The 23574-nt window shown below is 50.4% G+C and overlaps 1 protein-coding gene across 1 annotated transcript in view; it reads right to left on the bottom strand.

Annotated features, from left to right (window-relative positions):
* The window catches only part of LOC109886628 (liprin-alpha-1-like), a 76907-nt gene that overhangs the window by 31200 nt on the left and 22133 nt on the right, over positions 1-23574 (bottom strand). The window contains 9 exon segments of the mRNA XM_031812978.1: positions 3577-3708; positions 4027-4110; positions 8073-8207; positions 8868-9014; positions 9258-9479; positions 9960-10061; positions 15492-15566; positions 15671-15835; positions 17452-17553. Coding sequence (XP_031668838.1) covers positions 3577-3708; positions 4027-4110; positions 8073-8207; positions 8868-9014; positions 9258-9479; positions 9960-10061; positions 15492-15566; positions 15671-15835; positions 17452-17553 — 1164 coding nt within the window.

Below are 23574 nucleotides of genomic sequence, written 5' to 3'. Positions count from 1 at the left end.
TAGATAATGACCACAGCATTGTCCCAGATTGGTTCAGCTATAGATAATGACCACAGCATTGTCTCAGCTATAGATAATGACCACAGCATTGTCCCAGATTGGTTCAGCTATAGATAATGACCACAGCATTGTCTCAGCTATAGATAATGACCGCAGCATCGTCTCAGCTATAGATAATGACCGCAGCATAGTCTCAGCTATAGATAATGACCACAGCATCGTCCCAGCAAAAGATAATGACCACAGCAGCGTCTCAGCAAAAGATAATGACCACAGCAGTGTCTCAGCAAAAGATAATGACCAAGGCAGTGTCTCAGCAAAAGATAATGACCACAGCATTGTCTCAGCTTGGTTCAGCTATAGATAATGACCACAGCACTGTCTCAGCTATAGATAATGACCACAGCACTGTCTCAGCTATAGATAATGACCACAGCATTGTCCCAGATTGGTTCAGGTACAGAGGTACAGATATAATGACATGCCATTTAGCATGTCCCACCCAACTTGTCCTCTAGGGCAGACATCCTCTCCTTGAAGCTGTAGCCTAACCCACCCACCTTGTCCTCTAGGGCAGACATCCTCTCCTTGAAGCTGTAACCTAACCCACCCACCTTGTCCTCTAGGGCAGACATCCTCTCCTTGAAGCTGTAACCTAACCCACCCACCTTGTCCTCTAGGGCAGACATCCTCTCCTTGAAGCTGTAACCTAACCCACCCACCTTGTCCTCTAGGGCAGACATCCTCTCCTTGAAGCTGTAGCCTAACCCACCCACCTTGTCCTCTAGGGCAGACATCCTCTCCTTGAAGCTGTAGCCTAACCCACCCACCTTGTCCTCTAGGGCAGACATCCTCTCCTTGAGGTGAAGCTGTAGCCTAACCCACCCACCTTGTCCTCTAGGGCAGACATCCTCTCCTTGAAGCTGTAGCCTAACCCACCCACCTTGTCCTCTAGGGCAGACATCCTCTCCTTGAGGTGAAGCTTTAGCCTAACCCACCCACCTTGTCCTCTAGGGCAGACATCCTCTCCTTGAGGTGAAGCTGTAGCCTAACCCACCCGCCTTGTCCTCTAGGGCAGACATCCTCTCCTTGAAGCTGTAACCTAACCCACCCACCTTGTCCTCTAGGGCAGACATCCTCTCCTTGAGGTGAAGCTGTAGCCTAACCCACCCACCTTGTCCTCTAGGGCAGACATCCTCTCCTTGAGGTGAAGCTGTAGCCTAACCCACCCACCCACCTTGTCCTCTAGGGCAGACATCCTCTCCTTGAGGTGAAGCTGTAGCCTAACCCACCCACCCAACTTGTCCTCTAGGGCAGACATCCTCTCCTTGAAGCTGTAGCCTAACCCACCCACCTTGTCCTCTAGGGCAGACATCCTCTCCTTGAAGCTGTAACCTAACCCACCCACCTTGTCCTCTAGGGCAGACATCCTCTCCTTGAAGCTGTAACCTAACCCACCCACCTTGTCCTCTAGGGCAGACATCCTCTCCTTGAAGCTGTAACCTAACCCACCCACCTTGTCCTCTAGGGCAGACATCCTCTCCTTGAAGCTGTAGCCTAACCCACCCACCTTGTCCTCTAGGGCAGACATCCTCTCCTTGAAGCTGTAGCCTAACCCACCCACCTTGTCCTCTAGGGCAGACATCCTCTCCTTGAGGTGAAGCTGTAGCCTAACCCACCCACCTTGTCCTCTAGGGCAGACATCCTCTCCTTGAAGCTGTAGCCTAACCCACCCACCTTGTCCTCTAGGGCAGACATCCTCTCCTTGAGGTGAAGCTTTAGCCTAACCCACCCACCTTGTCCTCTAGGGCAGACATCCTCTCCTTGAGGTGAAGCTGTAGCCTAACCCACCCGCCTTGTCCTCTAGGGCAGACATCCTCTCCTTGAAGCTGTAACCTAACCCACCCACCTTGTCCTCTAGGGCAGACATACTCTCCTTGAGGTGAAGCTGTAGCCTAACCCACCCACCTTGTCCTCTAGGGCAGACATCCTCTCCTTGAGGTGAAGCTGTAGCCTAACCCACCCACCCACCTTGTCCTCTAGGGCAGACATCCTCTCCTTGAGGTGAAGCTGTAGCCTAACCCACCCACCCACCTTGTCCTCTAGGGCAGACATCCTCTCCTTGAAGCTGTAACCTAACCCACCCACCTTGTCCTCTAGGGCAGACATCCTCTCCTTGAGGTGAAGCTGTAGCCTAACCCACCCACCTTGTCCTCTAGGGCAGACATCCTCTCCTTGAAGCTGTAGCCTAACCCACCCACCTTGTCCTCTAGGGCAGACATCCTCTCCTTGAAGATGTAACCTAACCCACCCACCTTGTCCTCTAGGGCAGACATCCTCTCCTTGAAGCTGTAGCCTAACCCACCCACCTTGTCCTCTAGGGCAGACATCCTCTCCTTGAGGTGAAGCTGTAGCCTAACCCACCCACCTTGTCCTCTAGGGCAGACATCCTCTCCTTGAAGCTGTAGCCTAACCCACCCACCTTGTCCTCTAGGGCAGACATCCTCTCCTTGAGGTGAAGCTGTAGCCTAACCCACCCACCTTGTCCTCTAGGGCAGACATCCTCTCCTTGAGGTGAAGCTGTAGCCTAACCCACCCACCTTGTCCTCTAGGGCAGACATCCTCTCCTTGAGGTGAAGCTGTAGCCTAACCCACCCACCTTGTCCTCTAGGGCAGACATCCTCTCCTTGAAGCTGTAGCCTAACCCACCCACCTTGTCCTCTAGGGCAGACATCCTCTCCTTGAGGTGAAGCTTTAGCCTAACCCACCCACCTTGTCCTCTAGGGCAGACATCCTCTCCTTGAGGTGAAGCTGTAGCCTAACCCACCCGCCTTGTCCTCTAGGGCAGACATCCTCTCCTTGAAGCTGTAACCTAACCCACCCACCTTGTCCTCTAGGGCAGACATCCTCTCCTTGAGGTGAAGCTGTAGCCTAACCCACCCACCTTGTCCTCTAGGGCAGACATCCTCTCCTTGAGGTGAAGCTGTAGCCTAACCCACCCACCCACCTTGTCCTCTAGGGCAGACATCCTCTCCTTGAGGTGAAGCTGTAGCCTAACCCACCCACCCACCTTGTCCTCTAGGGCAGACATCCTCTCCTTGAAGCTGTAACCTAACCCACCCACCTTGTCCTCTAGGGCAGACATCCTCTCCTTGAGGTGAAGCTGTAGCCTAACCCACCCACCTTGTCCTCTAGGGCAGACATCCTCTCCTTGAAGCTGTAGCCTAACCCACCCACCTTGTCCTCTAGGGCAGACATCCTCTCCTTGAAGATGTAACCTAACCCACCCACCTTGTCCTCTAGGGCAGACATCCTCTCCTTGAAGCTGTAGCCTAACCCACCCACCTTGTCCTCTAGGGCAGACATCCTCTCCTTGAGGTGAAGCTGTAGCCTAACCCACCCACCTTGTCCTCTAGGGCAGACATCCTCTCCTTGAAGCTGTAGCCTAACCCACCCACCTTGTCCTCTAGGGCAGACATCCTCTCCTTGAGGTGAAGCTGTAGCCTAACCCACCCACCTTGTCCTCTAGGGCAGACATCCTCTCCTTGAGGTGAAGCTGTAGCCTAACCCACCCACCTTGTCCTCTAGGGCAGACATCCTCTCCTTGAGGTGAAGCTGTAGCCTCTCGTTGGACTCTGACAGCAGTTTGTCCACCGTCTCCGACAGACGCCTGTTGTGCTCCTCGTTCATCTTCTCCCTCTGGCGCGCCTTCACAACACAAAACACACACGCTAAATCAGAAGAGGCAGAGCAGGAAAAACTACCGCTTCCTTTATGGCAGGAAACATTTCACAAACACACATTTTAATTTTCTTTCCATTTTCTGTTAATTCATGGATCTTTCGGTTGTATGAGGTAAAAATCTTCACTGACTTATTTGAATGAGAATGAATATATTATCTACAATGAAAGTACAATGCTAAATGAAGACGGTCCAATGACCACATCTGTAAACAATTTCTGCCCAACAACACAGACTGACAGACTGACTGCCAGCCAGACGACCTTTGACCCCATCTGTCTTACCCTGAGCAGTTCCTGGTTCTTCTCCTCCAGCTGAGCCTCCATCTGCCTCACCCTCTCCTCCACGTTGCCATGACGCTCCTCCGCCTGCGGGACAGACAGAGTCAAACACCTCATACTTGCAAAACAAAACACCAAAAAACACCTAACCTCTACCCTTTAGGAATATGTACAGATCTGAGAGGGCTGGCTAGGTGTGAGAGGACTGGAGAAGTTGAAGAGGGCTGGCTAGGTGTGAGAGGACTGGAGAAGTTGAAGAGGGCTGGCTAGGTGTGAGAGGACTGGAGAAGTTGAAGAGGGCTGGCTAGGTGTGAGAGGACTGGAGAAGTTGAAGAGGGCTGGCTAGGTGTGAGAGGACTGGAGAAGTTGAAGAGGGCTGGCTAGGTGTGAGAGGACTGGAGAAGTTGAAGAGGGCTGGCTAGGTGTGAGAGGACTGGAGAAGTTGAAGAGGGCTGGCTAGGTGTGAGAGGACTGGAGAAGTTGAAGAGGGCTGGCTAGGTGTGAGAGGACTGGAGAAGTTGAAGAGGGCTGGCTAGGTGTGAGAGGACTGGAGAAGTTGAAGAGGGCTGGCTAGGTGTGAGAGGACTGGAGAAGTTGAAGAGGGCTGGCTAGGTGTGAGAGGACTGGAGAAGTTGAAGAGGGCTGGCTAGGTGTGAGAGGACTGGAGAAGTTGAAGAGGGCTGGCTAGGTGTGAGAGGACTGGAGAAGTTGAAGAGGGCTGGCTAGGTGTGAGAGGACTGGAGAAGTTGAAGAGGGCTGGCTAGGTGTGAGAGGACTGGAGAAGTTGAAGAGGGCTGGCTAGGTGTGAGAGGACTGGAGAAGTTGAAGAGGGCTGGCTAGGTGTGAGAGGACTGGAGAAGTTGAAGAGGGCTGGCTAGGTGTGAGAGGACTGGAGAAGTTGAAGAGGGCTGGCTAGGTGTGAGAGGACTGGAGAAGTTGAAGAGGGCTGGCTAGGTGTGAGAGGACTGGAGAAGTTGAAGAGGGCTGGCTAGGTGTGAGAGGACTGGAGAAGTTGAAGAGGGCTGGCTAGGTGTGTAGCTTCTTTCAGATCAATACAAATGATCCTGGAGAAGGATGGAACTGAAAAGGCCCAGTCAGAGGCTTAGTACCATATAGGTTCATGTTAGGGTTATGGGGGGGGGTTGAGGTGCCCATCTACCCACAAACACCAGCACCAAGAACCAGACACCAACCAACTACAGCCAGCCAGTAGCAGCCATGCACCAGCAGAGACAGGGGACAGGGACACAGAGCAGTACAGCCAGCCAGTAGCAGCCATGCACCAGCAGAGACAGGGGACAGGGACACAGAGCAGTACAGCCAGCCAGTAGCAGCCATGCACCAGCAGAGACAGGGGACAGGGACACAGAGCAGTACAGCCAGCCAGTAGCAGCCATGCACCAGCAGAGACAGGGGACAGGGACACAGAGCAGTACAGCCAGCCAGTAGCAGCCATGCACCAGCAGAGACAGGGGACAGGGACACAGAGCAGTACAGCCAGCCAGTAGCAGCCATGCACCAGCAGAGACAGGGGACAGGGACACAGAGCAGTACAGCCAGCCAGTAGCAGCCATGCACCAGCAGAGACAGGGGACAGGGACACAGGGCAGTACAGCCAAGCCCCATAAATTAAGTAGCACTTCCTGTTTTTGTTAGATCATAATTTTTAGAGGATGGGGGAGGGGAGTTGTGCACAGAAATAGACTTTAAACATAGATCAGCAGTACCAAGCTAAGCAGGCAGAGTTAGACCTCTGGGTGGGGGTAAGAGATGGGGCTGGGGTGTGAGGGAGGGTATAGGGGGAGGTTTAGGGGTGATTGTAGCCAGTCTACCTTCCTCTGTGTCTTGGCGTCCTTAGAGCCCGAGGCGTCAGGCTAGGGCGGGGGTTGGGGAGGAGGGGGAGGTAAAGGTTGAGGACAGACCAAACGAGGAACAGAGAGGAGAAGACGACAGTGTGAGAGATGAGAGCAAGAGAGAGAGCAGGAGGTACTTTAGGACAAGAGGGAATAGAGTTTTAGTGCAGCTAAAGACCGCGGACCGGCCGACAGGACTAAAGACCGCGGACCGGCCGACAGGACTAAAGACCGCGGACCGGCCGACAGGACTAAAGACCGCGGACAGACCGCGGACCGGCCGACAGGACTAAAGACCGCGGACCGGCCGACAGGACTAAAGACCGCGGACCGGCCGACAGGACTAAAGACCGCGGACCGGCCGACAGGACTAAAGACCGCGGACCGGCCGACAGGACTAAAGACCGCGGACCGGCCGACAGGACTAAAGACCGCGGACCGGCCGACAGGACTAAACACCGCGGACCGGCCGACAGGACTAAAGACCGCGGACCGGCCGACAGGACTAAAGACCGCGGACCGGCCGACAGGACTAAAGACCGCGGACCGGCCGACAGGACTAAACACCGCGGACCGGCCGACAGGACTAAAGACCGCGGACCGGCCGACAGGACGGACAGACAGGACTTCAGCAGAGATTACTACAGGACTTAATGACAATAACAAGAGACTAGAGGATGATATGTGGGAGGTAGCTAGAGGGCTGGGTGGTTGGGTGGAGGTAGCTAGAGGGCTGGGTGGTTGGGTGGAGGTAGCTAGAGGGCTGGGTGGTTGGGTGGAGGTAGCTAGAGGGCTGGGTGGAGGTAGCTAGAGGGCTGGGTGGTTGGGTGGAGGTAGCTAGAGGGCTGGGTGGTTGGGTGGAGGTAGCTAGAGGGCTGGGTGGTTGGGTGGAGGTAGCTAGAGGGCTGGGTGGTTGGGTGGAGGTAGCTAGAGGGCTGGGTGGTTGGGTGGAGGTAGCTAGAGGGCTGGGTGGTTGGGTGGAGGTAGCTGGGTGGAGGTAGCTAGAGGGCTGGTTGGGTGGTTGGAGGTAGCTAGAGAGCTGGGCGGTTGGGTGGAGGTGGTTGGGTGGAGGTGGCTGGGTGGAGGTGGCTGGGCGGTTAGGTGGAGGTGGCTGGGTGGAGGTGGCTGGGTGGAGGTGGCTGGGCGGTTAGGTGGAGGTGGCTGGGTGGAGGTAGCTGGGCGGTTAGGTGGAGGTAGCTGGGAGGTGTGGCAGTGACAGGTTCTACACTGAACTCTCTGCCTCTTAAAGAGTTAAAAGGAAGAGAGGAAAGAGACATGTTTTTTGGTATCCTTCCCCAGATCTGTGCCTCGACACAATCCTGTCTCGGAGCTCTACGGTCAATTCCTTTCACCTCAATTCTTGGTTTTTGCTCTGACATGTCTTGTCAAATGTGGGACCTTAAATAGACAGGTGTGTGCCTTTCCAAATCATGTCCAATCAATTGAATTTACCACAGGTGAACTCCAATCAAGTTGTAGAAACATCTCCAGGATGATCAATGGAAACAGGATGCAGCAGAGCTCAATCACGAGTCTCATAGCAAAGGGTCTGAATACTTATGTAAATACGTTATTTCAGTTTTTTTATATATACATTTGCAAAAATGGCAAAAAAAAAACGAATATATATTATATATATATTTAAATCTATTTTAGAATAAAGCTGTAATGTAATAAAATGTGGAAAAGGTCAAGGGGTCTGAATACTTTCCCGAATGCTCTGTATATAGTCTCCCCATTTGAACATATTTAATTTCTCTTCAATAAATATTTTCACAAATTCCCTTCTAGTGTACTAAAGTCATCCAAAAGGTTAGTATTTGGTCCCATATTCCTAGCACGCAATGACTACATCCAGCTGGTGACTACAAACTTGTTGGATGCATTTTAAGTTTGTTTAAGGTGGTGTTTCAGATGATGTTTTTTTGCCCCAATAAGAAACTGAATTGTGAACTACGTGTTGTGTCACTCTTATTGTAAATAGGAACCAGAATATGTTACTAAATATTTCTATATTTAGAAACGTGGATGCTACCCACGTGGATGGATAATCATGAATGAATCCTGAATAATGATGTGGGAAAGTTAGAGGAACGAAGCACGTACACACACATGAACACACACGGGGGGGGGGGGGGATGGAGAGGAGTCTCTCTCAGGAGGCATGATGTTTGACGGTGTGGGGGCGGGACTGACCTTGGTGAGGGCCGCCACCCTCTGGGCTAGCTCCGCCTCCACCTCGGGCAGAGTCTCCGCCTTCCTGATGGTCTGCTGCAGCTTCTGCTCAGCCAGCTCTAAACGCTCCTGCAGCTGCCTGTTCCTCTCCTCAGTCTGTAGACCGAACACAATAATCAATCATATTAATCAATACATTACAACGGTTCCTCTCCTCAGTCTGTAGATCGAACACATTAGACAGTGTTTAGGTACCGTCTTGTTGGCCTGGGGGATGACTTGATAAACTCCAATCTGGATGTAATCTCCCTGCTATAACAAGGCTAGCTATTTTCTCTGTTAGCCGTCTCCCTCCCTCCTCTCCCCTCCAGCAGCGTGCTGGCCCAGTTCTGGCAGCATGGAGGCCCAGAATAAAAGAGAAACCCCCAATAGAGATTAGAAAAAGAGAGAAGAGATCGAGGCAAGAAAGAAAACAGAAGGGAGGGGAAGAGGACATACAAGAGAAGAGCAGGCAAACCAGAGAGAAAACAGAGAGAGAAGTGAATGTGTCTGAGGCGTCTGATTCAGTGCCTGCTGCGTTGGGCAGTCTGTGAATGCACGAGAAGGGGTCCAGGACCCCGCAGGCTCATCCTGCTGTCGGAAAGAGCCGACAATCACACTAACCCCCCAAATACACACACACACACACACAATTGAAAAACCCCTGTGGGAAAACTCAACTGAGGCTTCCTTACTGGTGGGCTGTAGACCTGAGATACTGTAGGCTTCCTTACTGGTGGGCTAGTATAGTCTCTCTGTGTGTGTGTGTGTACTGACCTGTCGGAACAGGGACTCCTTGTTGGCCACTTCGTTCTCCAGCTTGTCGTTGAGGTCGTGTACGGAGGTGGCCTCTCGCTGCGCTGCCAAGTACCTCTTCTCCAGGGTGACGATACGCTCCTCTATGTCCTCCTTCTGGGCCATAGACTAGACGGGGCACAGAGAGAGACGGATACGTTTAGCACACACACATGTGATTTTCTGGATTTTGTTTTCTCATTTTGTCTGTCATAGTTGAAGTGTACCTATGATGAAAATTACAGGTCTCTCTCATATTTTTAGTGGGAGAACTTGCACAATTGGTGGCAAGACTAAATACTTTTTTGCCCCACTGTACCTCTCGTATGTCTCTCTGCAGGCGTGTTAGTAACGGTAACATCCAGTACGTACCTCTCGTATGTCTCTCTGCAGGCGTGTGTTCACGTCTTCACTCTTGATGAGGTCCTTGCGTGCCGTGTCCAGGTCTTCCTCCAGCTCGCTGATGCGTCCCGTCATGGCCGCCATGCGCTCCATCATCTGCCCCAGGTCTGACGTCTGTCTCGCCACCAACTCCTGCAGCTCCCCCACCTTCCCCTGGTCCTCCTCCTGGCTCAGAGAGCCATCTGACGACCGCTAGGGACAAGACAGGGTTTAGGTTTCTTAAATATAGACAGAAACAACTAGGACATGACCTATAACCCCTGCCCCTTCCCCTCCTGGCTCAGAGAGCCATCTGACGACCACTAGGGACAAGACAGGTTTTAGGTTCCTTAAATATAGACAGAAACAACTAGGACATGACCTATAACCCCTGACCCTTCCCCTGGTTCTCCTCCTAGCTCAGAGAGCCATCTGATGACCACTAGGGACAAAACAGGGTTTAGGTTCCTTAAATATAGACAGAAACAACTAGGACATGACCTATAACCCCTGACCCTTCCCCTGGTCCTCCTCCTGGCTCAGAGAGCCATCTGACGACCACTAGGGACTAGTTGGGAGAGGAGGACAGTAGATATTAAATGCTGCAGGACGTGGCCTTGGAGGCTTGTGGTTGTTCCATCTTCCGTATGTAAATGCACTGACTAAGTCTCTCTGGATAAAAGGGTTTCCTACCTTGCCGTTTGTGCTTGGAGTGTTCTCAGAGTTGTGGTTGAGCCCTTCCATTCCGTCGCCTAGCGACCTCTTCTGGATGTTCTGCTCTCTCAGGTAAGACATCTAGGAGAAGATAGCACTTTATTAAATACCCCAAAATTGGGGACATTTGATTGGACCAGCCAATACATAGAAGACCAATAAATACCCAATAAAAAACAAAACAGAACCCAGACACTAACAGCAGCACATCATTAATGATTAGAAAAAACTAAAGGTTCATGTTAAAAAGACGACTAACACGGAACGCAAACCGGCAGATCGCGTGCGCCATCGTGCATCAATGTATTTTGTCCCCCTACACCAAAGAAAATCATGACACGCAGGTTAAAATATCAAAACAAACTCTGAACCAATTACATTAATTTGGGGACAGGTCGAAAAGCATTTAACATTTATGGCAATTTAGCATGCACTTGCTAGCTAATTTGTCCTATTTAGCTAGCTTGCTGTTGCTAGTTAATTTGTCTTGGGAACAAATATTGAGTTGTTATTTTACCTGAAATGCACAAGGTCCTCTACTCCGACAATTAATCCACACATAAAACGGTCAACCAAATCGATTCTAGTCATCTCTCCTCCTACCAGGCCTTTTCTTCTCTGGACTTTATATTGCGATTGGCATCTTTCATAAATTAGGTGCATTACCGCCACTGACCTCGTTCGTCTTTTAGTCACCCTCGTGGGTATAACCAATGAGGAGATGGCATGTGGGTACCTGCTTCTATAAACCAATGAGGAGACGGGAGAGGCAGGACTTGCAGCACGATCTGCGTCACAAATAGAACTGACTTCTATTATACCCCTTGGCAACGCAGATGCTCATTGGCGCACGCGAGCAGTGTGGGTCCAATAATTGAATCATATAGATTTCTACATTTATTTTGTAACACTCGCGCACGTGACGCGAGCGGTGTAGTCTGGGTATAAGGGACTCCACAGTGTGATCAGAGTACTGTTAAAAAGCCCCCTAAGGGACTCCACAGTCGGATCAGAGCACTGTTAAAAAGCCCCCTAAGGGACTCCACAGTCTGATCAGAGCACTGTTAAAAAGCCCCCTAAGGGACTCCACAGTCGGATCGGAGGACTGCTCAAAGTTAGCAGGCTAACTCATTCATTGATCCCACTTTGTCAAATCCCCAAATACAGATGACCCTCTCTGACATTAAAGGTAAAAACACACACACACACACACACACACACACACACACACACACACACACACACACTCTATTGCTTTAGAGGCAAGAGAAGATTCCTACTGAAACGTACAGCTGAACTGTGGGGGGTATCACAGGAGGATGGTGGTGGCACCTTACTTGGGGAGGACAGGCTCGTGGTAATGGCTGGAGTGGAATCAGTGGAATGGTGTCAAATACATCAAACACATGGTTTCCATGGTTTCCTTGACTTTGATGCCATTCCATTCGCTCCGCTACAGACATTATTATGAGCCGTCCTCCCCTCAACAGCCTCCCCTGGTGTGTGTGTGTACTTGTGTGTGTTGTCTGGCCACCATTTTAAAAACAGTGAGTGAACTCATGAGACTGAAGCACCAGGGAAGAGTCCAGCTTGGGCCGTGAGCCTGACCACAACTATTCTAGTGCTGCCGGCCCCCGGTCAGGAACCAACCACACAAACGCATATATCCCTCCACTGCCAGGCAGACACGCTCGCCCCATCTTTCACAGGTCAGACGGTAGAGCTTGCAACTCCAGGATAGTGGGTTTGATTCCCGGGACCAGCAGCACGTAAAACATATTCAGTCCCTTTGGATAATAGTGTCTGTTAAATGCCCAACTCGCACACATTCATGCAGGCTGACACACACAAGGAGAAGTGTGTGTGTGTGTGTGTGTGTGTGTGTGTGTGTTTACTGCTAGGCTAATTCCCTACTCTCTGAGACGAAGGGAATCAAAGGAGAGATGTAGAGGACAGGAGAGAAATCTAGTCCACTTTCCCATGATCCTCGAGCCCTTTTGTCCATTTTAATCCCATTCACGACTCATCTCCCCTGAGAGCGCTGTGCATTCTGTGTGTGTATACGTCCATTCCTGGAGTCCCAGTATCGGGCTCTCAGTTAATAAGTCTCATATCAATGTGTGACTCATGTCCCTACAACACCTGTATCTGTGTACAGTGGAACATTACAGATACTGTGTAATCACTAGACAACATCACAGATACTGTGTAATCTGTAGACAACATCACAGATACTGTGTAATCACTAAACATTACACATACTGTGTAATCTGTAGACAACATTACAGATACTGTGTAATCACTAGACAACATCACAGATACTGTGTAATCACTAGACAACATCACAGATACTGTGTAATCACTAGACAACATCACAGATACTGTGTAATCACTAGACAACATCACAGATACTGTGTAATCACTAGACAACATCACAGATACTGTGTAATCACTAAACATTACACATACTGTGTAATCTGTAGACAACATTACAGATACTGTGTAATCACTAGACAACATCACAGATACTGTGTAATCACTAGACAACATCACAGATACTGTGTAATCACTAGACAACATCACAGATACTGTGTAATCACTAGACAACATTACAGATACTGTGTAATCACTAGACAACATTACAGATACTGTGTAATCACTAGACAACATCACAGATACTGTGTAATCACTAGACAACATCACAGATACTGTGTAATCTGTAGACAACATCACAGATACTGTGTAATCACTAGACAACATCACAGATACTGTGTAATCACTAGACAACATCACAGATACTGTGTAATCACTAGACAACATCCCAGATACTGTGTAATCACTAGACAACATCACAGATACTGTGTAATCACTAGACAGTATAACATTACAGATGGGAATGATGAAATAAGGTCCATAGTCATTCAAGATGGATTGTTTTTTTATTCCCCCAGGAAAACGAGTAAGGACTGTTGTCATGGATACGATTTGCTGATTGTCGGGCGAGAGTGAGTCGCCATTGGCAAGTTGACTGGGAACATGGTTGAATCCCTCCACGAGGCAAACAAACAGGCAAAATGTCAGTACAGAGACAAAGTGGCATCGCAATTCAACGGATGAGACATGAGATGGATGTGTCAGGGTCGACAGACAATCAACTGAATACAAAGGGAAGACCAGCCACGTCGCAGAGACACCGATGTCTCGCTCCCCAGAAAAGACAAACAGCTTCTTCACCCGCTTTGAGGATAACACAGTGCCACCATCGCGGCCCTCTGAGGATAACACAGTGTCACCAACGGGGCCCACTTTGAGGATAACACAGTGCCACCATCGCGGCCCGCTTTGAGGATAACACAGTGCCACCATCGCGGCCCGCTTTGAGGATAACACAGTGCCACCAACGAGGCCCGCTTTGAGGATAACACAGTGCCACCAACGAGGCCTGCTTTGAGGATAACACAGTGCCACCAACAGGGCCCGCTTTGAGGATAACAGTGCCACCAACAGGGCCCGCTTTGAGGATAACACAGTGCCACCAACAGGGCCCGCTTTGAGGATAACACAGTGCCACCAACAGGGCCCGCTTTGAGGATAACACAGTGTCACCTACGGGGCCCACTTTGAGGATAACACAGTGCCACCAACGAGGCCTGCTTTGAGGATAACACAGTGCCACCAACAGGGCCCGCTTTGAGGATAACACAGTGCCACCAACGCAGCCCGCTTTGAGGATAACACAGTGCCACCAACGGGGCCCTCTTTGAGGATAACACAGTGCCACCAACGGGGCCCACTTTGAGGATAACACAGTGCCACCAACAGGGCCCGCTTTGAGGATAACACAGTGCCACCAACGCAGCCCGCTTTGAGGATAACACAGTGCCACCAACGGGGCCCTCTGAGGATAACACAGTGCCACCAACGCAGCCCGCTTTGAGGATAACACAGTGCCACCAACGAGGCCCTCTTTGAGGATAACACAGTGCCACCAACGAAGCCCGCTTTGAGGATAACACAGTGCCACCAACGAAGCCCGCTTTGAGGATAACACAGTGCCACCAACGCAGCCCACTTCCAAGGAATGTAGGGGCTTGTTCTCAGTGGCCGAAGTGAGTAAGACATTTAAGCTTGTTAGCCCTCGCAAGGCTGCCGGCCCCCCTAGCCGCGACCTCAGAGAATGCGCAGACCAGCTGGCTGGAGTGTTTACGGACATATTAAATCTCTCCCATTCCCAGTCTGCTGTCCCCACTTACTTCAAGATGTCCACAATTGTTCCTGTACCCCAAGAAAGCAAAAGGTAACTGAACTAAGGCTTGGGGCTAGTTAAGGATCACATCACCTCTACCTTACCAGACACACTAGATCCTCTTCAATTTGCATACCGCCCCAATAGATCCACAGACTATGCAATCGCCATCGCACTGCACACTGCCCTATCCTATCTGGACAAGAGGAATACTTATGTAAGAATGCTGTTCATAGACTATAGCTCAGCCTTCAATACCATAGTACCCTCCAAGCTCATCACTAAGCTCAGGGTCCTGGGACTGAACCCCTCCCTGTGCAACTGGGTCCTGGACTTCCTGACGGGTCGCCCTTAGGTGGTGAAGATAGGAAACAACACCTCTTCGCTGAACCTCAACACTGGGGCCCCACAAGGGTGCATGCTCAGCCCCCCTCCTGTACTCCCAGAACTGCGTGGCCAAGCATCCCTCCAACTCAATCCTCAAGTTTGCAGACGACACAATAGTAGTAAGCTTGATTACCAACAACGATGAGACAGCTGACAGGGAGGAGGTCAGGGCTCGGAGTGTGGTACCAGGTAACCTCTCCCTCAACAAAACTAAGGAGCTGATTGTGGACTTCAGGAAACAGCATAGGGAGCACGCCCCTATCCACATCTTCGGGACCGCAGTGGAGAAGTTGAAAAGCGTCAAGTTCCTCGGACTTCGTCACTGACATCCTGAAATGGTCCACCCACACAGACAGTGTGGTGAAGAACGCGCAACAGCGCCTCTTCAACCTCAGGAGGCTGAAGACATTTGTCTTGACACCTAAAACCCTCACAAAAACTTTTACAGATGCACAATTAAGAGCACCCTGTCGGGCTGTATCACCGCCCGCTACCGCAGGGCTCTCAAGAGGGTGGAGGCCAACAGACCGTTAAATAGCCATCACTAGCCGGCTACCACTCGGTTACTCAACACTGCACCTTAGAGGCTGCTGCCCAATATTCATAGACATGGAATCACTGGTCACGTTAATAATGTTTACATACTGCTTTACCCATTTCATAGGAATATATTGTATTGTATACTAACCACAGGGTTACCACAGGGTTACTAGAGGGTTACGACAGGGTTACCACAGGGTCACCACAGGGTTACTAGAGGGTCACCACAGGGTTACTATAGGGTCACTACAGGGTTACTAGAGGGTTACTAGAGGGTTACCACAGGGTTACTAGAGGGTTACCGCGGGGTCACTATAGGATGGTCCGATGAGGCTTACCTCTTTGTGTTGTGATGTGAGCTGTTCTTCCAGTTGGCTGCATCTTTCTAAAGCCACACGCAGTCTCTCCCTGACCTGGAAAACAGACAATTATTAGTCTCCATCATTTTACACACTTGCCATTACATCTCTACAAAAGAAGAGATTAGCAGGCAGACGATCTCCTCCCCCCTACCAACCTTCTCGTCCAGGGCTTTGTGGTGTTCGAACAGGGACTTGAGTGCCTTGAGGACCTCTACCTCGCTGGAGACCCCGGCAGGAGACTGGGCCTGCCTCTTCACCACCGTCATCCTCAGACTGCGTTCATGACGAGACACCAGACACTCCAGATGCTCCAGGAGAAGCTACGGTCATCACAGAATACACATCAGATGTTACTCATCATGTTACACACACACACACACACACGTTCCAGGAGAAGCTACGGTCATCACAGAATACACATCAGATGTTACTCATCATGTTACACACACACACACACACACGTTCCAGGAGAAGCTACGGTCATCACAGAACACACATCAGATGTTACTCATCATGTTACACACACACACACACACACACACACGTTCCAGGAGAAGCTACGGTCATCACAGAACACACATCAGATGTTACTCATCATGTTACACACACACACACACACGTTCCAGGAGAAGCTAGTGTCATCACAGAACACACATCAGATGTTACTCATCATGTTACACACACACACACACACACGTTCCAGGAGAAGCTAGTGTCATCACAGAACACACATCAGATGTTACTCATCATGTTACACACACACACGTTCCAGGAGATGCTACGGTCATCACAGAACACACATCAGATGTTACTCATCATGTTACACACACACACGCGTTCCAGGAGAAGCTATGGTCATCACAGAATACACATCAGATGTTACTCATCATGTTACACACACACACACACACACACACACACACACACACACAGGATTGGGAAATAGTACAGACATGTTTACACACGAGTGTGTGTTGTGCTCAATCCCATGTGGTTGAGCAGCTCAGGGGGGTCCCATCACAGCTGCAGGCTGACAAAGCCCAGACTCATCCCTTAATCTCCCCTTCCCCCTTCATATCCCCCCCCTCTACCCCCTTCCTCCCATATTCTACCCTCCATCCTCCCTCTCCCCTTCCTCCCATATTCTACCCTCCTTCCTCCATATTCTACCCTCCATCCTCCCTCTCCCCTTCCTCCCAAATTCTACCCTCCATCCTCCCACTCCCCTTCCTCCCATATTCTACCCTCCATCCTCCCTCTCCCCTTCCTCCCATATTCTACCCTCCATCCTCCCATATTCTACCCTCCTTCCCCTCATATTCTACCCTCCTTCCTCCCATATTCTACCCTCCTTCCTCCCATATTCTACCCTCCTTCCTCCCACTCCCCTTCCTCCCATATTCTACCCTCCATCCTCCCTCTCCCCTTCCTCCCATATTCTACCCTCCATCCTCCCATAATCTACCCTCCATCCCCTCTCCTCCTCCTCCCCCCACCTTCCCTCCCCCTCTTTCAATTCCTCCTCCCTCCCCTCTCTAATTCCTCCCCCTCCCTCCTCTCCCCAGTCAGTGTCCATCGTTCCTAATTAGACTGACCCAGACTCTGCTCATTGCAACTGGACTGGCAGGTGGATTAACCAGTTAGAGCCGCACATCTGCCACTAGGCCTGAGCAGAGAAGTGACAGACAGGGGAATTATCCTATGGCTGTCTGTGCTGTGACCTGGGAGGGCGGGTGCTCTGTCAACCACTCATTAGGGGTGACCTAATCCTCAGAACAAAGATCAAGCCCTCTCTTAAAAACACTCGTAAATACACACACACACACACTACTAAAACAAACACAACGAATACTCACAGGTCAAACCAGTGGGAGTCTGACACTGTTAATGGACTATGCTAGGGACTGGAAGGGGACTGTGTGTGTGTGAGACTGACCCGCGTGTTGTTCCTCTCAGCCTTGAGCTCAGCGATCTCCTCCTCCCTCTCCATCAAATGCTCTCGACACACATTCACCTCCTTGGTCAGCGCAGCAAACTCCTGTTAAACAACAACAACACATTAACACAACATTAGAGACAGCAAACTCCTGGACAACAACAACACATTAACACAACGTTAGAGACAGCAAACTCCTGGACAACACCACATTAACACAACGTTAGAGACAGCAAACTCCTGGACAACAACAACACATTAACACAACGTTAGAGACAGCAAACTCCTGGACAACAACACATTAACACAACGTTAGAGACAGCAAACTCCTGGACAACAACACATTATCACAACGTTAGAGAGACAACAAACTCCTGGACAACAACACATTATCACAATGTTAGAGAGACAGCAACACACTTCCTGACAGTGAACAGGTTGGGCAACTACACACACTTCCTGACAGTCAACAGGTTGGGCAACTACACACTTCCTGACAGTCAACAGGTAGGGCAACTACACAATTTCTGACAGTCAACAGGTAGGGCAACTACACAATTTCTGACAGTCAACAGGTAGGGCAACTACACAATTTCTGACAGTCAACAGGTTGGGCAACTACACACTTCCTGACAGTCAACAGGTAGGGTAACTACACACTTCCTGACAGTCAACAGGTAGGGTAACTACACACTTCCTGACAGTCAACAGGTAGGGTAACTACACACTTCCTGACAGTCAACAGGTTGGGCAACTACACACTTCCTGACAGTCAACAGGTTGGGCAACTACACACTTCCTGACAGTCAACAGGTTGGGCAACTACACACTTCCTGACAGTAACTTTTTAAGGTGCAAAGAAAAAAATTAAGCTGTATGTTCATGTGAGAATTTAATAAAAAATACGATTGAAGTATTACCACTGTTTCACGAATCTGACTGAAAAATACAACTGGGGTTTCAGAGTACGTTCCGTCACTAAGATTATAATATATCTATTCAGAGAGGTTGAGTTCTCCATCTCTCAGAGGACCAGGTGGACACAACCACAGTAAGAGCAGCACACACTGACTACAACTATCAGTAGAGGAGAGATGAGATGGAGAGGACAGTAGAGGAGAGATGGAGAGGGGACAGTAGAGGAGAGATGAGGGTGAGAGGACAGGAGAGGGGACAGGAGAGGAGAGAGAGGACAGGGGAGAGGACAGGAGAGGAGAGAGAGGACAAGAGAGGAGACACTTTTCCTTTGCCTTCATATTCCAAAGTCTCCCTCCACTCTTCCGTCATCCCATTCAATCAACAGTCACCATGCATTAAGACTACATGCAGTTTACCAACTAGAGACTCTTGCCCTATACCACCCACCCACCCACCCACAGCCCTTAACAGATTCCGTGATGGTTGTGCCTACAGAATGAACCATCCTGATGTTTGGTTCCCTGAGTCTCCAGGCCTTCTTTGCGGACACACTCACGTAAACACACACACACACACACACACACACGGCCTGAGGAAGCTGTCTTCTTTCCCTCTCTTATATATTGATCTACTTCTATTGGAGACTGGCACCGATTCCACACGAGAGACCATGGGAGGTTTTGATTGGCCTGACCATGCATAAGTGCCCGTCCTTTAGCCAGTGAGGGAGGAGAAGGAGGCGGGGAAAGGGGTCATTATGTGGGGAATTGGAATGTTGGATTCCTGAATTCCAGAGCAGAGTTTGATGTACAACCAGCCGCCAGAGAGAGAGAGTCTGATGTACAACCAGCCGCCAGAGAGAGAGAGAGAGAGAGAGAGTCTGATGTACAACCAGCCGAGAGAGAGAGTCTGATGTACAACCAGCCGAGAAAGACCCTGTCTGGCTACTTCAGTACAGCCTGCCCTGCATACTCTCTCCTTTCCTTCCATTTACCCACGCTCTCCTTCTTGTTCTCCCTTTATCTCTCGGTCTCTTCTCATCACTGTCTGTCTGAAATCTGTCTTGCCTACTACTAACCAAAAAGCCACACTGTGTACTAACCACACAACATACTATTTAGTAGAAATGTATGCAGCCGTTCACTAATCGTACAACATACTATTTAGTACATAGTGTTTAGCAGAAAAGTATTCAGTAAGCAACAAATAGCAACATATTAGGCTCTCCCATACTGACAATCAGTGTTGGGGTTAGTTACCTGGAAACTAATATATTACATATTACTAGGTACATTTAACAAAAGTAACCTGTTACTTTATAATATTACTTTGCATGTCGAAGGGAGTCTGCGTTATTGTTATGAAAAAAAAATCTAAACCTTTTGGACTGTCGGAGGGAGTCGCGCGCTCTACCAAAGATAGGCTGGTTACTAACTCAGGTCTGATCACTGGTTCCTCCTTCCATCTGATAGGCTGGTTACTAACTCAGGTCTGACCACTGGTTCCTCCTTCCATCTGATAGGCTGGTTACTAACTCAGGTCTGATCACTGGTTCCTCCTTCCATCTGATAGGCTGGTTACTAACTCAGGTCTGACCACTGGTTCCTCCTTCCATCTGATAGGCTGGTTACTAACTCAGGTCTGACCACTGGTTCCTCCTTCCATCTGATAGGCTGGTTACTAACTCAGGTCTGACCACTGGTTCCTCCTTACATCTGATAGGCTGGTTACTAACTCAGGTCTGACCACTGGTTCCTCCTTCCATCTGATAGGCTGGTTACTAACTCAGGTCTGATCACTGGTTCCTCCTTCCATCTGATAGGCTGGTTACTAACTCAGGTCTGACCACTGGTTCCTCCTTCCATCTGATAGGCTGGTTACTAACTCAGGTCTGATCACTGGTTCCTCCTTCCATCTGATAGGCTGGTTACTAACTCAGGTCTGACCACTGGTTCCTCCTTCCATCTGATAGGCTGGTTACTAACTCAGGTCTGACCACTGGTTCCTCCTTACATCTGATAGGCTGGTTACTAACTCAGGTCTGATCACTGGTTCCTCCTTCCATCTGATAGGCTGGTTACTAACTCAGGTCTGATCACTGGTTCCTCCTTCCATCTGATAGGCTGGTTACTAACTCAGGTCTGACCACTGGTTCCTCCTTCCATCTGATAGGCTGGTTACTAACTCAGGTCTGATCACTGGTTCCTCCTTCCATCTGATAGGCTGGTTACTAACTCAGGTCTGATCACTGGTTCCTCCTCCCATCTGATAGGCTGGTTACTAACTCAGGTCTGACCACTGGTTCCTCCTTCCATCTGATAGGCTGGTTACTAACTCAGGTCTGATCACTAGTTCTTCCATTCATCTGTGGCGCTGCTTTCCTGTGCTAGTCTAGTGTGCTGCACTGTCATCTGGGCTGCTGAATTATCCATATATACTGGAAGAATACATCTGTACAGGTTAGCTTGCTTTTCATACAAAATCTCTCTCTCACATCGCCAGTTCTGGTTAAATGAGGAAACAAGTTGAGATCGGATCATGAAAACGCTCGCCCGGTGGGGTTATGATTCTAAAAAAAATAACACACTTTACTTCACAAAGTAACTATTACAGTATTACCAAGTGTTGAAAAGTAATACATGATATTACTAGTTACTCGTAAAAGTAATCAGATTACATTTCATTACTTTTGTTGCGCCCCGTCGCTGCATCATCAAATGTTGCCTTGTTTCATTTTTATCCAGCCCCGCCCCCTTCTCGAATAATTATGCTAATTGTCAGTTGTCGTCAAACACGCGGGCTCGAAACAAGATTCCCTTCATCAATAGCATTTTATTTGACCTTTATTTAACTAGGGAAGTCAGTTAAGAACAAAATCTTATTTTCAATGACGGCCTAGACCGGCCAAACCCAGATGACGTTGGGGCAATTGTGCGCCGCCCTATGGGACTCCCAATCACGGCTGGTTGCGAAACAGCCTTGATTCGACAGATTTGTACCTAGTCAGCTCGGGGATTTGAACTTGCAACCTTCCGGTTACTAGTCCAACGCTCTAACCACTAGGCTACCCTGCCGCCCCTCCACTCTAACCACTAGGCTACCCTGCCACCCCTCCACTCTAACCACTAGGCTACCCTGCCTCCCCTCCACTCTAACCACTAGTCTACCCTGCCACCCCTCCACTCTAACCACTAGTCTACCCTGCCCCTCCTCCACTCTAACCACTAGTCTACCCTGCCACCCCAGCGTGCGGCGAATCAAACTAGATGAAAAGCCAAATTGAGTATGAAATCCTGGCACTTAAAAAAAAAAACACTACATTTTCAAAATGTCACAAACTATGAAAATAAATCTGCAACCTCTGTGTCGCTTTCTTTTTCACCTCTGTGGTGCCCCTGTGTGTCTCTCTCCTCTTTGTACTAAAGACATGTGACCAAACCAGACACCAAGGGCAGCTTTTCTCTTTTCTACATCACCAAAGGCAAAAAAGGCTTCGGTCAGACATGCTTTAATGTTTAGCACACAAGTCTATCTAGGCTAAGGGCCCCGTGGTAACGGCCTAATGTGGGCTCAACTGATAAGCAGCGCGTCTGTCTGTCCACTGTCCATCCATCAGTGCAGCACTAAGAGGCCTGAGAGCAGAGTGGGACAAAAGCACAGCTGAATGCTCTCCTTTTCATTTCTGACCTAGCGCTTCGGGGGGGGGGGGGGGGAAGAGAGAAATACCACTGAAGATCATTTATCTTACGCCTGTCAGCACGGCTTCCTAGAATATATGTTGAGTGTGATGTGTGTGGGCGTCTGAGTGCACCGAGTGTCTCCGTGTGCTTGGTGTCTCCGTGTGCTTGGTGTCCCCGTGTGCCTGCATATCCTAACTGCCCCTGAGACACCCTCGGAGACTGGGGTCACAGCCAGGGTCAACCATTATCAGCCATTATCAACACAGACCCCTGGAGCAACTAGGATTAAGTGCCTTGCACATCAACTTGTGTTTCACCTTGTCGGCATGGGGATTCGGGAATAGCGACCTTTGGATAACTTGCTCAATGCTCTAACCGCTAGGCGACCTGTTGTCCTCCTGGTATTACAGTCTAGATAGGACATCTGGTGGGATAAATTAACACAGAAACTGTTCTGTATTAACAGAAACCTGTATTTGCTGCTGTGGGACACCACCAGCGTCAGAAAGTATCTTGTCTGCCTCCTTCTCTCCCTCCAGCATGACAGCTCCCTCCCTCCAGCATGACGGCTCCCTCCGTCACTCCAGCATGACAGATCCCTCCCTCCTTCCCTCCCTCCCTCCCTCCAGCATGACAGTTCCCTCCCTCCAGCATGACAGTTCCCTCCCTCCTTCCTTCCCTCCCTCCCTCCTTCCCTCCAGCATGATAGCTCCCTCCCTCCAGCATGACGGCTCCCCCCCCCCCCCCCCAGCATGAAGGCTCCCTCTCTCCCTCCAGCATGGAGCCCCCCTCCCTACAGCATGAAGGCTCCCTCCCTCCCTCCCTCCCTACAGCATGAAGGCTCCCTCCCTCCCTCCCTCCCTACAGCATGAGGCTCCCTCCCTCCTCCCCTCCCTACAGCATGAAGGCTCCCTCCCTCCCTCCCTCCCTACAGCATGAAGGCTCCCTCCCTCCCTCCCTACAGCATGAAGGCTCCCTCCCTCCCTCCCTACAGCATGAAGGCTCCCTCCCTCCCTAGAGCATGAAGGCTCCCTCCCTCCCTAGAGCATGAAGGCTCCCTCCCTCCCAGATGAAGGCTCCCTCCCTCCCTAGAGCATGAAGGCTCCCTCCCTCCCTAGAGCATGAAGGCTCCCTCCCTCCCTAGAGCATGAAGGCTCCCTCCCTCCCTAGAGCATGAAGGCTCCCCTCCCTCCCTAGAGCATGAAGGCTCCCTCCCTCCCTAGAGCATGAAGGCTCCCTCCCTCCCTCCCTACAGCATGAAGGCTCCCTCCCCTCCCTCCCTACAGCATGAAGGCTCCCTCCCTCCCTCCCTACAGCATGAAGGCTCCCTCCCTCCCTCCCTACAGCACGAAGGCTCCCTCCCTCCCTCCCTACAGCACGAAGGCTCCCTCCCTCCCTCCCTACAGCACGAAGGCTCTCTCCCTCCCTCCCTACAGCACGAAGGCTCTCCCTCCCTCCCTACAGCACGAAGGCTCCCTCCTCCCTCCCTAGAGCACGAAGGCTCCCTCCCTCCCTCCCTAGAGCA

The sequence above is a fragment of the Oncorhynchus kisutch genome, unplaced genomic scaffold (assembly GCF_002021735.2).
Source record: "Oncorhynchus kisutch isolate 150728-3 unplaced genomic scaffold, Okis_V2 Okis03b-Okis08b_hom, whole genome shotgun sequence".
Taxonomy (NCBI): Eukaryota; Metazoa; Chordata; class Actinopteri; order Salmoniformes; family Salmonidae; genus Oncorhynchus; species Oncorhynchus kisutch.
Note: the sequence above shows the minus strand (reverse complement) of the source record. Positions and strands in the feature narration are given on the sequence as shown.